Genomic DNA, 17,323 nt, shown 5'->3' with positions numbered 1-17,323 from the left:
CAGGATGGCCCTACCAACATGTCAATCATAAGCGTCATAGTTATCGTTGTAATTCCAGCAGACATTTGGCAAAGGATCCTTTGTGCTCTGCAAGTGATAAACTGTGCAATCGTTGTCAGAAATTTGGACATAATTTTTCGCAGGTGTGTAATTCTTGGTTTTTAGAGCCTCCTTCCTGTAATGTCCAGCATGTTGAAGCTTCTTCTACCCCTTTCCCTTCCGATTCCTCCAGTTGCGATGGTTTATCAGAGAATCCTGCAAATTCTGATACTCTTCACGTTTTATCTCTGACGACGCCTACTTTACTGCCAAGCCCCTCCTGTGTGATTTTTTTCTTAATGCTGCTCCTGTACGGCTGATGGTAGACACTGGGTCCGGAGTTTCAGTCCTAATTGCTGAGACTTTTAATAAGTTCCTTCTGAAAGAGGCCCTAGAGAAACCTCAGATGGGACAGCGGCTATCTTCTTTTACGCAACATGAAATTAACATTCTTGGCCGTTTCAAAGCCATGGTGCATTACTGAGACAAATCTGCCTTAGGAACATTACATGTGGTGACCAAAGGCACAAACATCCTTGTTGTGATCTGATTAGGGCACTACCAATTGATATCACAGTGAGTACTCTTCCAGTGTTATAATGTACAAGAAACAATCACTGATCCAATCAAAGATACCTTACCTGCCTCTGTGGCATCATACAGCATCACTTTGAGATACATGAGTCAATCAATCCTGTGCATGGTCTTGTGCATAGGGTTAAGGAAAATGGTTAACCTGTGCAACAAACATTACAACGCCTTCCTTTTGCTGTAGTGATATGGTGTCAAATGAATTACGTAAATCAGAGAGTCAAGGAATCATTGAAATAATTGACCCCTCTGATTGGATCTCACCAGTTGTTGTTTCTTAGAAGAAAAATGGTACTTTTAGATTATGTGTTGATTTTCGAGAAGCTATTAAGTCCATAATACCAGATAGATTTCCACTTCCAAAAAGTGATGAAATGTTTAGTTGAATTTAGAAATGCAAGGGTTTTCAGTCAACTTGATTTAGTGCATGCATATCACTAATTGGAGCTTCACCCAGATTCCAAGGGTCTTACTGCTTTCATTATGCATGATGGCATCTACCAGTACAAACATGTTTGTTTTGTTTTCTCCTCTGTCCCTTCAGCATTTCAAAAAATGATGAGTACCATTCTTTCTGGCTTAAAAGGAGTTCAATCCTATCTTAATAATATCGTCATATGGGGTTCTACCCAAGCTGAATACAATGGAAAATTGGAAAATGTTCTCTCTTGCTTGTCAAAATATCATGTGAAATTGAATTTACATAAGTGCAAATTTTCAGCAATAGAATTACAATGTCTTGGTCACAACATTTCTGCTCAGGGCATAAGGATCTGTGATAAATACACAGCGATTATGGGTTAGGACTATCCTTACTCAAATGAAAAATAGTACAGAAGTTACAGTTGAATGTATCTCTAGGACACTGTCACATGCCGAGCACAAATATTCAGGGGTTGAAAAGGAAGCCTTAGGCTTGGGTTTGGCCATGTGAAAGATGGAATACTCATTTGTGGAGGCATCCATTCCTGTTAAGAACTGATCATTGCACTTTAACTACACTTGTAGTTTCTATAGAAACCCAGTGTATGCTGATATACAAGGTTATGATGACCACGATGAAGTTTCTTGTCAAATGGACACCTGTTTTGGAAGTTTATTCAATATAATCAATTTCATACTGCACAGAAACAAAATTTTCCAATGTGCAATTACGTAGCACCATGTATCTGCCCAAGTGGCTAACCTTTGTTTACAAAAGTATCGATGTTGTAGATTTGTACTATAGAGACCTGAACAGCAATCACAGTGGCCAGTGAATTTTGCCTTTTCGCAAGTATATTTTTAGTCATAGTCCCCAAATACGAGTACTTTTTAACATATTTTTCGAGGCATGATTGAGTTGTTTTAGTAGAGATCAATCAGTATGCTGAATACAAGAAAAGTGTCCATCTCTGTTATCAGCTGTCATATCTCAATGCTTTTAATTTTATAGGACTTCTTTGAAGTATGTTGTTGATCTTGAAATATATCAATGTGACACATTATGCTACAGCCTAGTGCAAGGGCGGCGGAACCGGGGGGGCACAGGGGGCACGTGCCCCCCCACTTTTCCTCAGGTTAAAAATGTGCCCTTTTTCTACATAAAAATTGAGGTGTCTCAAGTTAGGAAGAGGCCAGGGAACCACAATGAACACTCGGGAAGGGCCGTTTCCGGCCATCTGAGGGGTTTGTAAAACCAAAAATTTTCTTGTGCGCTCCGCGCCAGCCGATGGTGGCGCTCCGCTCAGATAGTCGTGCATACAACTTTGCAAATCCTGGCTACGCCCCTGACTTTTAAAGAATTTCTGTGGGTGAAACTCAAAGCTATTTCGAATGGAATTTTTTTTTAAAGATATTAACAAAAAATAAAACTCTAATTCGGAGGATTCCTACATTGGCAACTAGCATGATTTCACCTCATTTTGTCTCAAAAGAAAACTTGTTCCTTGTTTCACAATTTGCACATTGGATATTGCAGTGCTAGTATGCATATTTTCCTTGAGGGGGGGGGGGGTGGCGTTGATGGAGTGATGTGTATACGCAAATAAGATAATACAATAAGAGTTACAAAGGGTACTAAATATAAGGCTACATCAGTCCAATCGAATTTCTGCAAAGTGCCCTTTGATGTCGGTGCCCCCCCCAGATTAAAAGTGCTTCCGCCGCCCTTGGCCTAGTGTGTCACATTGATATATTTCAATTTTGCTATCTGGCTTAATACATATCTTTGAATAAATCCATACCCCTGCACAATGAGTAGAAGCTATAAGTACATTATTGTTTTCTTGGTGATGGTGAAAAGTAACGAGAGCTCAAGCCTCAAAGTGTGCAAACCTCAAATTGTGTTGTTAACCGATACCTCACAAAAGGGAAAATGCAGATGTCAGATTCTAAACTTCATTAAATTATTCCACAAAGCAATTGATCACAACCTTATGCAGTTTTGCATTCTGGTTTTGCTTTTTGCAGGGTTAACGTTAGCCAACACAAGTTTAATTAAGTACAGGATATTTGCTTTCATTCCTTTCCCAGGTGATTTTGTACTCCAGCCATCCATAAGCAGCTCAGCAAGCACCCCGCAAAGACCGAGGCGCACTGTGCTTGCTAAGCAGGATCTCGCAGTACAGAGTCGGTTTGAAATGGAGTTTTTTGGAACCCCTACCTCTAACGATAGCTTACTGTTCAATAGAATTACACCTGGACAAAGAAACTTCAGCAGCTCTCTGAAGTAATTCGACAGAATCCGACAGTAACTATCTTTAACCTGTTTTTTTTTTTAAATTCCTTCGAAGATGAGGACTTGTCAAAGAAGTCACTACAAAATTGTACTTTGTGAACTTCCTTCTTGAAGCAATAAAAGCAATAAAGGATTTTCCTTCAAGAGAGGAGATTAATTAAGGGAGACAACATACAGACGTGCAACGATTCCATTGTCAGGAAAGTGTTTCTTGTATGAAATGTAGCTGAAATTCAAGCAAGGAGATTAAACTGAAATGAAGACAACCAAGAATTTTTTTTGTATAAAACCACCATCAAAATACAAAGTTGATTGTTTTAATGCATATTTCAGCTGTCAAGTCTTTTCTATAATCTGTTAACTGTTTCTACTTGTTCCTGCACATTTTATATCATACTCATTTCCTATTACATCATTAATAAATGTATGAGAGCCTTTTCTTTATTTTTTCATTTCACAAACTTCATTGCCATGTATCAAGCAAGAAGATTATTACTGTATGCAAAATCATGAAATTGTTCCCACTTCATACACTCTTCCCCTTCCTAACCACTCTGCTCCTCTGATAAAATTGGATTGCTTTGTTAGCTATTGGCATAACCCTAAGTTAAACTTTACTATTAATGCAGGTTTAGGATTTGTGTCTACTGTTACCGTTTCTGTTGTTATATTTTACATTTCTCTCTTCCTTTTTTTTGGGGTACTATGCTTATCCCAGATTTCTCTCTTCATTGCATAAAATTTCTGCCCTAACATACCAACATATTCTTTGTCAAAGCTAACTCTATTGGAAAGATGATGACTTATAATTTTATATTCTTAATACCACCATTTTATCGTGCTAGGATGAAAATGCCAGGACCTCTTACTTTTACACATTCTCTTACACAGGCTCTTTAGTGGATAAGCAGTTTGCTAACAGTTTTGTTTTATTTTAAAATGAGACATTTTGAGACATTTCTCACACAGTGCAAAGAGAATCACAAACAAAGCTAGTAGCCGCTGGAGAATGGATGTTCACTATGCTCTGTTATATATGTTGAAACTTATTTGTTTAGCTGACTATCTCTATCCATTTGTGATGATAAATGTTTTCAATGCATGAGTAGGATAAAAATCTTGAGATTTATCACCTAAATCTAGCAGTCTAATTTTAGTGTACTTGTGGTTTAGCCTTTTAATAGTTCAACATCCTCAGATCACCACCGTATTTGATCATGAACTGCAGTTATCCCCCAACAGTGCCTGCTGTTTACGAACATCAAATAAAGCTATGATAATTTTGATACTGTATCTCTACCAATCCTGAACTTGTACTGACTTGTGAACAACTTTAACATTAAATAAAATGGTTCATGAAGTGTTTCTTTTCTATTTAAACTATTCAAAAAGCTTTGGGAGTCAATTTGATTAAAATGTGTAGTAGAAGAGTCACAGAGATACTACTTGTTTATGAAGCAAACAATAAATATTAATTAATTAATTAGGAAGGTTTCTTAGTCTCATCAGTTGTAATCTATTGGTGTATAATACTCTAGATTTGATAAAATAGGTGATCAAACAAAAAGTTCAGACCAACGATTGACCTAATTGAATCAATCAGCAAGTATGTTATTACATATGTTCTTATTGGTATACATTTCTATTACAACAACAGTATCATCACCTGTTAATATTTGATTACCACAAAACAATTCAAAGAAAGGTGTCCAAGTCCTCTTTTTTCTTCTTTTTTTTCTTCTTCCATTTCTTTGTTCCTTGCAGAAGAAAAAGGTATTGTGTAAACCAGAAAAAATCATGCAAATGATAGTTAAATTGCATCTTTCAAAATCTGTGCCCAAAAATTGCTTTCAGACTGACATTTAAAATTGGGAATCCTAAACCTGCTTGAAACATGGATTATATAGCCTAAACGTGACCTAATTATTTAAAAAAAAAGACAAAACCCAGCAAAATTGGAACTGCTTTGAAAAATTTGAAGTATATGTTGCATCAGTTCATTCTGTAGTTTTAATTTCTGAGGACATTCCCCGGATTTTGTGGCCTGTCCCCTAATTAAAAATTGAACCTCAAATTGTCCACAGATTTCATGTTATGTGACTGATCATTCCCAAATTTGTAAAAAGACCCAGAATACTGTAAATTTGAAGAAAAAAAGGTTTCTAGAGATTCTATTACATGTGGGCATTTGACCATCATGTTTGAAACAGCACCACCAAACATTGAGATCTCAGAATCTGACCGGTCCCTCAAAATGCAGTGTCAATAATACCCCTGATGTCAACATCAATCTGTCCCTGGAAATTCATGTGAAAAAGTATGGTCACATTAGTTTATATATAGCCTACACTGATAAAATGAGACAAGCTACTAACCATGCAATCTTTTTGTTTTTTGTGTGTTTACTCTCATTGCTGCCATCACTGTTGAATTCAGTTGGAGTAGAAAATTACAGTTCAAGGGCAAACAGTCAAGTCTATTTACAGTCAAGGGTAGCTGAGTAGCACACTGTTGCCCTTTCAGGCTTCATTATTAACAAGTACTAAAGAGTCTCTTCTGTGGTAAAATTATCCAGAAAGAACTGGTTTGTACCAGTCCATCAACAATAGATAAGTAAACTATAGATTCTATTGTTTGCTTCTGCTTGTTTCTGGCACGTATTGGACACTTTTGATTAACCCGATTCTGGATTAACCTTGTAACAGATACTTAAATAACTAAACAATTGGCAAGATAATAGCAGGTTGTAAACGAAGGTGTGTTTTATACCACTAAACAACAAATGCTATTCAAACTAGTTGTGAGTCTCTTTTATCTTTTCTTTCTTCTAATACAGACACTTATAATTGATAAGCTTAAATAGTATCCCAATGGTCGACACTGATGCTAAATTGGTAGCCTACTGCTTTTTAGTAAATGTGATGTTTTCACAGAACGTATAGTTACAATAGTAATATGTTTTAGCTCAAACTAGTTTTAAAGTTCATAATGTGGTAAATGTATGTAATATACTGCCATGCTCACCAATGCCGGTGGATACTATGTATTTTTCTGACATCAACAAGCTAGCTGTTAATATCCTTTGTTAATCAAGGGGGCATTTTTTTTTACTTTTGTTAATATTTGTTAGCTAGGTCAACAGTGTTTTCTGTGGATATGGAAAATAAAAATTTGAGTTTCCTATATGTTAGGTATGCATTTCATCATCCATACATAGCATAATGATTTTATCATGAGAAATACAGTACAGCATACAATCATAACATCAATAACCGCAAAAACTGTACAAAATGCTCCTTTGCCATGACAACATGATGTTAGTTTAATGGAATAAGAAATACTGGAATGACACAAATGATATTGCAATTTTAACTGAAGTTGGATTAAGGAAATATATTGATGTTTACATCTAGGGGTCTTATCTGCATTATTCAGGGTCGGATTTTGAGGTCGCAGTGTTTGGCGATGCTGTATCAAGTGTGATGTATATATGCCCACGTTTACATATATAATACATTCTCGTTTTCTCAAATTTCCAAAATTCTGTGCCCTTTTAACAAATTTGAGGATGATCAGTGATATCACATTAATTCCAGGGACAGTTTTAAACCTAGAACGTTTGGTCACCTTAAGTTTGGGATAGGGATAGGGGGAGTGGGTGGTGGTGATTTGAAGTTGGAAGATTATTAGACAGGCCAAAAGCTGACCACAACATGTAAAACACCTCTATGACAATTCTGGAGTATATTTGTTTTTAAGCATAGCATTTGTATGCTGAATCCTTTGCTTTCTTGCACATTTCCCCCCAGTGAGACACACTGACCAATGCACTTTTATTTTCATATAGTCCCTTTGAGCAAAGTAGTTTATAGCCATTGCCAACTTTGGGGCAGATTTTAATGAAAGGAAATGTTTTCTTGTATACTTCCATTCCTTTCTTCCATGCAATTATTATGGTTTATGCCAGTGGCGAAGGAAGGTACTTTTGAGTGGGGGGCTGAAGACTGATGGCCAGCCTGGGGGAGGGGTCTAAGGGGAGGGGGCCCCCTCCCCTTTGGAAATTTTTGCATTACCAGGTGGCCTCAGATACAATTTGGTGCAATATAGCACACTTCAACACCCACTCCATTTTGTAAATAATTTTGCATTTTCACCTGGCCTTAGATGCAATTTAGTGCTCCAAATGAGATTTTTTTCCTCATTTGGAAATGTAAAAGGGTTTTCTGACTTGCGAAGCGGGGGGCGGAATGATACTTCCGCCCCACCATATTTTTCACTGGGGGGCTGGCGCACCCCCAGCCCCCCCCCCCGGTTCCTACACCCTTGGTTTATGCAAATATTTGATGTTGGTATTCTTTGCATAAACGTTATGGAATGTAGATTCAAGATTGATATCACGCAAGAGCTACTTCCTCTCTCAATTTCATCGTGTGCTTTTACTTTTAGGCTCTAGGTCGTCATGTTACATTTTATGCAAATATGTCAAAGAGCTTGAAGCAGCCTGTTGGGACAGTTTTCTAATGCTAATACCCCTTTTTACCGACATTCCCACGTTACGATCTTCCCCTTCTATAGCAAATACCACCCAAGTCTCGTTTTTGGCCAAAAAATGGGGAGATCGAATATCTACCAGAGTTGGTATGCTAGCCATACTGAACACTCCTCTGCACAAATACGTGTTAACAGTGTTTTATTTCAGTGGTCAAGCCAAACTCGTCTTCACTCAGGAAAGTAGTCTGGCCATTAGAGCACTTGTGTTAATTAACAATCATACAGGTTACTGGTCAATAAATTAGGTGCACTCAAGGATGAATACTAATGGCAGTATTTGGGGTAGTTTTGATCCTTGTTAGGCAGATCACAGTTGTGTAATGATTAGCATAGTACAAACTGGTGATGTAAATACAGTGAGACTGAACCCTTTACCCACCCCCCCCCCATCTCCCTCTTAGTAAATTTGAAGGGCAAACAAATGATTGCTTAAAAAAAGAAAGGACAATTTTTTTAAAAGTTGTTGAAAACATTCTGATTGCACATATGTACAGTTTCAATGCTAACAATTGTAAAATATGTAGATGAGAAAAAGAAAAACCTACCATCCGATATTGACATTTGTGCAGCGTATTAAATATGAATTTCTTGCAGCAGACAAATAAACAAGGCCTCAAAATTTATTTCAATCTATATCCATTGTTCTCTGATTTTTGTGTTACAAATACATTGCTATCATTCACTACTTCATTTGAGTACCTAGAATTAAAATAAGAAGCGAATTTAACTGATTACATTGGAAAGCACACAGAATCAAATTCAATAAAAATGAGAAGAATATGACTCTCCCAGACATAAATTTAGTTAAGTTCTTACAATCTTTGAAATATAAACTTCAGTTAAAATATAAGCTTCGTATAAAATTCCTGTTGACTAATGCCATACACTGAGAATTTCCCCACCCCCCACCTCTCCAAGTAAATTTAAAAATAAAACACTTCCAAGAAGAGTCCCAATGTTCCCATAGCAAGGATCAAGTCTAAAGCAGAAGATAATAGACAGAGCTCCAGCTGATTGGTAAATTACAATACTTTTCATATTTTAGCAACCCTTTCATATCCACCGATAACAATAGCAGTTGAGAACTCACCAAGAGACATCCACATACCAAGTTTTGACTTTCATTCAAGCTTAAGCATAGTGAGGTACCAGATTAATAGGTCAGGGTGACACATTTACATGCACACCAACACAAAGATTTCATTTGCCTCTGGTAAGGAATTGATACAATCCATGTGAGAATCTTGTGCTTAATTAACTGTTATAAAGAGGTATAAAACAAAATCCATTTCATTTGTCAACAAGTCCATAAATGTTGTTTTCCCCCCCCCGTTATTAATGGCCCCCCTCGGTTAGAGTTGGTACCTCTGTGGATTCAATTTGCTTGATTTTGCAGGAGTGTTGAGCAAGTTTGTTGATCTCCTCACAAGAGGTTTCGCCTTTCTGTTGCTTCAACAATTCGTCACCGGCAGTTACGCCCCATTGGCTGGGAGTGGAGAGAGCGGAACAAAATGGTCTTCCAGAGGAAGGTTTCAGGTTCTCCCAGTATTCACGATGGGCTCTGGAAAAATAGACAAATTAGAGTTGTCTTTAGTAATGGTTGTAGATAATCATGCATGTTAATAACTTTACTAGCATACTGACAATAAAGCGTGGCCCAGATTATTGTCTAAACTGTACAGCAGGCTATGTACATTTCCTAGAGAAGTGTTGATGTTCATTTTAAGAAGAAACAAACATTATCAGTGTCAACATCTGTTATATCAATACTACAAATATTATATACAGTGTGAGATATCCATAATATAAAACATTATGATGTACATGCATTCATTTATTTGAACATACCTTGCCCTAACCCATGGTTTGGTGTGTAAATACAATCCCTGTCCCCATGAATCATGTTTCTCAGAACCTGCTGGATTGTGTCCTCTTTCTTTGGCTAATTCTTCAGCTACTGCTCTGATGTGGTATGGCTCAAATCCACAGCAACCTCCAATATATCTTACTCCAGCATCGTAGGCGTCCCTCGCAAATTTATGTGCATCCCATCTAGTAATGATCCGTGGTTCCAGTCCTGCAAAGAATAATAAATTAAGAAACATACAGCTGAAATACTAACCGGAAATACTAACAAGATATTTTGAAATACTCTGGTCAAAAACCACCTCTCTACACAGCTTCTGGACAGAATATCTCTCAGTACTTTTGTAGCAAAGGTGCTTTGTTTAACAATAGCAGCCTGTACTATGACCAAGGGGATTGGAGGTCAGGTCTTGATTTGGGTACAAGGTTGTCAAGATTTGACCTCTTCTGACATTAAGTGACCCTTTGACCTACTCTACAACTGAGTTTAAAGGCTATACAATATTTCCCTAATCTACCATGCTTATATGAAGTTTGTGGATGCTCAGGTTCTAGACATTACAAAGGTTTTCACATTTTCAAACTTTTAAGCTTTTGCTGATGGCTAGTGACCTTTGACCTCAGTCAAAAACAATAGGGACCTTGAACTCAATTCACGGAAGCCACAATCTAAATAAGAGATCTACTGTTGTTAGGTTTCGGGAAATATCATCTTTACAAGGTTTTCAAGATTTGACCTCTGCTGACCTATGACCTCCAGAATAGTGTAAAAATTGTACTCAGTATTACACTAACCTACCATGCAAATATGAGCTTCCTTGAGTTTGGATTCTGGGGAAAGGACTTTTGAGATTTTTATCTTTTAACCTCTGCTGACCCCATGTGACCTTTGACCTCCATCAAAAACAATAGGGTTCTTGTACTAAATATGATCGAGCCACATGCCAAATTTGAGTTCTGCTGTGTACACCATTCTCAATTTATTAACAAGCTGCATGCCATTCCTCAGTCAAAGTAGAAATATTAACTCAACAAGTAAGTATTGGAAACCATCCAAATGAGATTAAATAAATTTTACTCTCTCCCAACCACCACCCCCTTCCCAAAAACATAGGGCCATCAAAAAGTCCCTCGCGTAGAACGTATTTCTTATCTCTCATGTAACAGGAGTAGCATAGCCATGCAAGGAACCATGGTTATTGAAAAGGTATGGCCATTTACATGAAGGTTGTTTAAGTTATATTTTTTATGAGACCTTACCAAATGGAAATTCTGGCAAGTCGATGAAACCTTGTTTTCCACAATCCGGAGTCATAAAACCAAGAGGCTGAACCATCAGGTGAGCAGATAACCCAGCCTTCTCGAGGCCCTGCTTCATCAAACGAACAGTTTCAATGCAGGTCGGAGGATCAAAATGGCAGTTCACTCCAACGATCTCAGCACCTTTTGGAAGAGAAAAAGAGAAGAATGATCAGCCACAAGCAGGCAATCAGGAGAAAGCTGCTTTTATGGTGAAAGCATATTGAGGAAACTGCCTTCAAAGAAACTAGTGTTTACACAGGTCCAAATATCGGGTATCCGGAAAAAAAATTGTTTACCCTCGAGTATCACGATTTTCAAGAAATGACATATTGGATGCTATTACAAATAAATCATATTCTCTACTAACAATGTTTTCATGTTCAAAAACGTAGGTGTAAGATAAGGTATAAAACCTTCCTCAATAATTTCTATTTGCTATTGTTTCTTTCAGTAACTTGTTAATAACTTCATATAATTAACATTACTACTAACATCGCACTGCCGTCGCTGCTTATGCTTGCTCTCCACGTCTATTGATCTCACCAAATAAATATCCAATTTAGCTCGTAAACAGTTGTTACTACTACTATCTATTATGCAGGCCCAGGGTTCGCATTAGCCACGAGATTGCGCGATTCGTGCAATTTGATCGCATTTGGAATAAACGATTAGTAAACAGCAACTTGCGATTACTATTATTTAGTTATCCCGTCTATAATCCGTAAACATCTCGTAAAATTCCTTGTCAGCCTTTCCTTCCATGAAATAAACGAATGAATAAATAATAATTTCTTCCACATGGTAGCCTAACACCACACTAAGTCAATGAGAAATCTAGCTAGGCCTAACCATCTGTTTATTCGCTGAAATTGTGACGCAGTTATAAGAATATCCATGGATATTTTCATAATTGCTGTTACGTTCGACCACATGGTTGCCTAACGCCACACTAAGTCAATGGGGGAAATCTAGCCTATACCGCTGAAATTGTGCCGCAGTTATAAGATATCCATGGAATACTTTCGTTATTGCTGTTATCTTCGACACATGGTAGCCTAACACCACACTAAGTCTATGGGAAATCTGCCTAACCATCAGTTTGCCAAAAAAAATTCACACTTTGCGTAGGATTCGGGTAATAATTTAAGAACCGGGTAGTATCGCGTCGGGCGGGTACCTTCGTTATTGCTGTTATCTTCGACCACATGGTAGCCTAACACCACACTAAGTCAATGGGAAATCTGCCTAACCGTCGATTTGCCATTTTTTTTTTTTTAAATCACACTACGGAGGATTCGGGTAATAAATTAGGAACCGGGTAGTATCGCATCGGGCGGGTACCCGGATAACCCCTGCAAACACTAAAAGAAACAGCCCTGGCAAAATCAGAATTACTTTCGAATAGTACACTGTCAGTTAAAAGTGCATTCAGTTCATGTGTGTACGGTGAAATCTTTATTATCTGGACACATTGAGACAGTAGGAGATCAAAATATATCAAAAAATATCTGTAATCGAGAACTATGGAATTTTTAACAAGTCGTGTTGATTGCTTCATATTTGTCCTCTGTGTTGTTTCTTACAACATGGTACATATACAGTATTATACAAAATATTATGAATGGTTGGATGTCAGCTGAAAAGATCCACAATCCAGATAAAAGAGTTATGTCTACTCTTCACTGTACCTTTCAAAGGGGTGGGGAGGGGGGTCAGTAGGGATGGGCAAATTATGCAATGAAATTTCTCAGTGAGGAAAACTCACAAAATATGCATTTGTCAAATTATCCATTGTACTACCCCCCCCCCCCCCCCCAACACTGCTAAGAGTAAAATTTCCATCATAACAAATGATTAATCTTTTTACATAGAAAAAATACCTGCATTGACCAACTGTACAGCACAGTCCCCTGGGGTCACTCCATGTAGGTCGCCCTCTGGACCAATGCATAGATTAGCAGCTACCGTTACATTAAATTCCTTTAGGCACTTCACAGCCCAAACTGCTTCTTCAACGTGTTCAAAGTACTGAAATATAGCAGATAAATCAAGTTGTAATATAACTAATTAACACTCTCATGATCGAGGATGGGGTAGGACCAAATGATTGCTGAATTATATTGATACATTTCAGTAGTTTCCAATGTAACAGGGAGGGGAGAATAGGGTAAACAGTAACACCTGAGTTTCCAAAAGTGGTATACATATCTTTGATGTTATGGAAATACATCATATTTACTTATACCCAGCTGATGGTGTCTGTTGTATCTACCCCCACTGGACAGACAGTTTTCTCACACCACAGTTACTGAAATCAATGTACAGCAGGACGACTGGCCAAGTGACTTTTACTTAATTAATAAATGCAATTATCCACAAAGTACTTTTTTGCCCACACCATATGGGACATTGCCCACACCCATATGGGACCATCAACATTGGATATCCGTTAAATTCAGTCTGGGTACTGTGATTTTAACGATTTTTGTGCAACTTACCTCTGCAATCATAAAATCAACTTGATTATCAACAAAGACTTCCATCTGCTTCCTGAATTCTTCTCTGACCTTTCCTTCATCCTGTGTGGTCAGGTAAGTGGGGGTCTGACATACTCCTCCAGCTACCATTGCATCACCCTCATTGGCAACATCCCTTGCAATCTTGCAAGCTGCATCGTTAATTTTTCTTCCCTGTGAATGATGGGAAACAATATCATCTATCATGATTCATTCAGGCAGAGGAAATTGGACATAAAATATGATAGCTATTGAGAGGGAGAAAGAGTCTTATACACTTTACTCAGTTGAAAGGTTGCTGCAGAGGATGTGTACCAATGACCGTCAAATTAACTTTGACTGCAGATGTTCCAGAAGGTCAACTTTATGGTGAGACCCAGGAGGGGTTAGGCAATGCAACAAGATTCATCTCTGTAAAACTGTTCTCTCTGATGAGGGCCTTAAAGTCAGCTCTGTAGGATGACATTGTTGACATACTCAGTTTGGTGAAATGAAGATCAAGGTGAAGATGACAGATGGTGACAAATGCATTGAATAGTAATGTTTGACCATCATGTCTGCAAAGGACAGAGCAAAATATGAATCGTGCCATGTTCTGAGCGAAACACCACCACAAAATATGGTGCAATTCGAAACCCTCTCTGAATTTTTCTTGGGCTAGCAAGTGTCATATGGCGTTCATTAATAATTTGGAGTTTCAAGAGGGGAATTTGACCAGAGAATGGTAAAGTCAAACATGTGCATATTACTCCTTAATGAAGGCTTTGACATCACCACTAACTGATGTGCATGCATATCAACTGTAAAAAATGATAGGCAGATGGGTGGGTCTTTCATAGCTCCCAAAATCCATCCCAGTTAGAATTATGTTACTCACTGAATGAGTCTCCTGGGCTTTGTTGCCTCTGTTCTCAAGTTTATCGTCACTGGCATAGAAGGTAAATGCTTGCATAACATCAGATCCAGCTCTCAAGAACTCTCTGGCAAGCTGTTTCACTGTAAACAAAATTAATACAGAAAATCGTTTTTAAGTCTGACAAATCCTTTTTAAGATGTTATTCCATCTAGAGTGTGTCACCTGTAGTGTACACTACTAATACAATATATTCCTGAACATCCAAGAATGATAACTATGCAAAAACTTAGTTGATCAAATTTTAATCAAATCAAGTTTGATTTTGAACTTAATTATTAGTAAGTGGGCCATTATTAATAAAAGTCAAAAGCTCATACACTTGGATCCTAGTTCACTGTGTTACTGAACAAGAATAAAAAGACCACAAAATGATAAAGTCAAAATATACATACATAAACTTTGTAGGTAACAATTAAACTGTGCACCACTTCTATGACCCTTCCCACACCTTTCATAGCACTTGGGCGAAATCTATATTTGTCATATTTCAAATCGAATGTAATTATTGGAAAGTAATGAATATATCATACAGGAAAATAAACCAGAAAATGTTTTTGCTACAGCTTAACCAGTTGTTCTTTACATTTTTTTTAACAACACTGCAGTGAATGTAATAAAGTGCTGGAAAACCATAAATCCACTTTTCTTAGATAAATTTATATAGTAAGATCAATCACCTGCATCAGGATATTCGACTGTTGCTTCAGGAGTCCACGGACCTGCCTTGACATAGCCTCTCTTCTCCAATGCAAATACATAGCCACCATCACCAATGATTACTTCACCATTATTAAGACGGTCAAGAATATTTGCTTTCTGTTAATGAGAGAGAAATGTATCAGTTGTGTTTACTGGAAGATATTATGTACATAATCCTGCAAATTAAGTTATGTTAGGGGAAAATATATCAAAATAGCAGAGTTGGTTCAATTAGAAGATTATAAGAACCAGTCATCAAATACTAAAACAATCTGTTATTTTCCAACTGGCTATTCATAAAACCAAGTTAAAAATGGACCATGAGCTTCAATGGTAGGGTTAATGCAAACAGGCTATTTCCTAGAAGTGTATGCACAATGTATTTATTGTGCTAAAGCCTAGCCTTGGTTATGTAACAGTGCAGTTACATGTTGTCCAAACAATGCCTTATTATTAAGACTTTTGCCCAAGCTTTGATAATTTCAGAAGACTAAATCAAGAAAATAAAGTACATGATAGGCTTCCGTATGTTATCAGTAACACTATGGGACATTTGCATCGTCCATTCATAAATCCTAGAATTCATCATAACAGATGTGCTTGGGCGCGCCTACATTGAACAACCAATCAGAACTCGACATACGTTTGGCGGGTTGCCAGTAACTCAACGCAGCAACTTTGGAGGACACGCCTCTGTAGCATTGCATGTGTTATTGTAAACAATGCTATCTATAGTACACCGACTGAGCTGTGGCGTTTGTTGTTTCGCTTACGAAGCAAATCTGCTCTAATAAGAATTGGGCCAGAGAGAAGTGTTCCCTGGACATAACAAAAATCGCATGTTATGGTTATATCACAATAAACGTATTACAAAGCCCAAACGTCAAAGTGCGGCTTCTACACCGGTAAACACTCGCCAAGAACTTGCCCATTTATGAAGCAGGAACCCTTACTGATATTACCCGATCGTTGGCCGGTTGACCTGATGTAAGGACACGTATCAAAATCATTATCAAGCGCAGCCGGGACATGCATTGTCCGGTCAGTAAAATGAAAGCCTTTTCAGTAAAATATTGTTAGAACTATACCTTACAAACGCATGACATTAGACTATAGATCCTATGTTCGAGTTATGTATGAGATTCGACATGAAAAAAATACGTTATTCATGATGAGAGACTGGTACTGGTGGTACAGCGATAGGCTAATTACTATTACAAAGTCAAAGTTAAACTGCAAAAACATGAGAGCATCTATTTGGATCTATACATGGATCTATTTTTAACTTATCGAATGAGGTGAAAAGTAGCAGGAAAGTAGTAATAATTAGCATAAGCCTATTTTAATAAGGTACGGAGGGACAAAATAATGTTAAGATTAGCTTACCTTTGTTGGAGCCATTCTCTATCAAGAAACACCTGATGAAAACTCTCTGTAAATGCAAATGTCGGTTTGTCCTGGAACAATTTCTATGCGAGCATTTGGGATATTCAGGTTAGTACTTGCTATCAACACGAACCAGTACAAACTGCAGCGAACGTTCAATAACAAAGAGTCTTTATTCTTTCTCCATTTGAAGGTGACAACACTGCCTATGCTGCAGCTAGCTGACCGGCGAGGCCTTGGTGGTCGATCGTACTTTGCAAGCTTGGTAAAACCGGTTAGCACTGGTTCTACAAGGTCGAAAATAAAAACTGGATTTATCCGGCTAAAGATACGGTAGTGCTATCACATCATTTCATTTTTTATTATCATAGTGCATAATAAAACCGTTTGTTTAACAAGTGCCTCTGAAACTGTCGATGTGTTCAATTTTGTAACTAAATTTAACCAGATTTGACTTATGAACTTGTCCGTCTCCATTAGATGCGACTGTGAATGACTCGGTCTCCATATTCCGGTTTAATTATCCTCGAATAATAGAATATTAACTACCTAACGTACTCGTATATCCAATTTAATAACGGCTTGGGAGAGTTAGGGTGGGGATGATGGGGAATTAAGGAACTACGGACCGGGGAATGAAAAGGACACGGTAATAGGACGGGACGATGGCTCAATGGGAACGAGAGAGGTAGAGAAGAGCGAGATTATTTATTGAGGAAGGGCCGGGGAATTTACTAT

At 37.7% G+C, this 17,323-nt stretch overlaps 2 protein-coding genes across 5 annotated transcripts in view; one reads left to right on the top strand and one right to left on the bottom strand.

Moving 5' to 3' along the window:
• LOC139979199 (E3 ubiquitin-protein ligase CCNB1IP1-like) overlaps positions 1–8,835 on the top strand; it is a 30,182-nt gene extending 21,347 nt beyond the window's left edge. For 2 of the 4 annotated variants that reach the window (XR_011797106.1, XR_011797105.1), the window contains exons 11-12: positions 233–615; positions 3,145–3,284. Coding sequence is in view for 2 of the 4 variants with exons in the window: in XM_071989954.1 (XP_071846055.1) it covers positions 3,145–3,344 (200 nt within the window). In the remaining 2 variants the exon portion in view is untranslated. Of the gene's footprint in view, positions 1–232; positions 616–3,144 lie in introns of all 4 variants that reach the window. The other 2 variants (XM_071989954.1, XM_071989953.1) reach the window with 1 other exon arrangement.
• Positions 8,505–16,798, bottom strand: LOC139979195 (betaine--homocysteine S-methyltransferase 1-like). Its single transcript, XM_071989944.1, has 8 exons — positions 16,586–16,798; positions 15,178–15,316; positions 14,462–14,580; positions 13,567–13,758; positions 12,949–13,096; positions 11,027–11,209; positions 9,749–9,977; positions 8,505–9,461 (listed from the first exon to the last, which is right to left on the bottom strand). The coding sequence occupies exons 1-8, from the start codon at positions 16,598–16,600 to the stop codon at positions 9,236–9,238; spliced, it is 1,251 nt and encodes a 416-aa protein (XP_071846045.1). The 5' UTR covers positions 16,601–16,798; the 3' UTR covers positions 8,505–9,235.
• Between the last annotated feature and the right edge of the window lie 525 nt (positions 16,799–17,323).

This window comes from Apostichopus japonicus, chromosome 13 (genome assembly GCF_037975245.1).
Source record: "Apostichopus japonicus isolate 1M-3 chromosome 13, ASM3797524v1, whole genome shotgun sequence".
Lineage (NCBI taxonomy): Eukaryota > Metazoa > Echinodermata > Holothuroidea > Aspidochirotida > Stichopodidae > Apostichopus > Apostichopus japonicus.
This window is presented reverse-complemented; position numbering and strand designations above follow the sequence as displayed.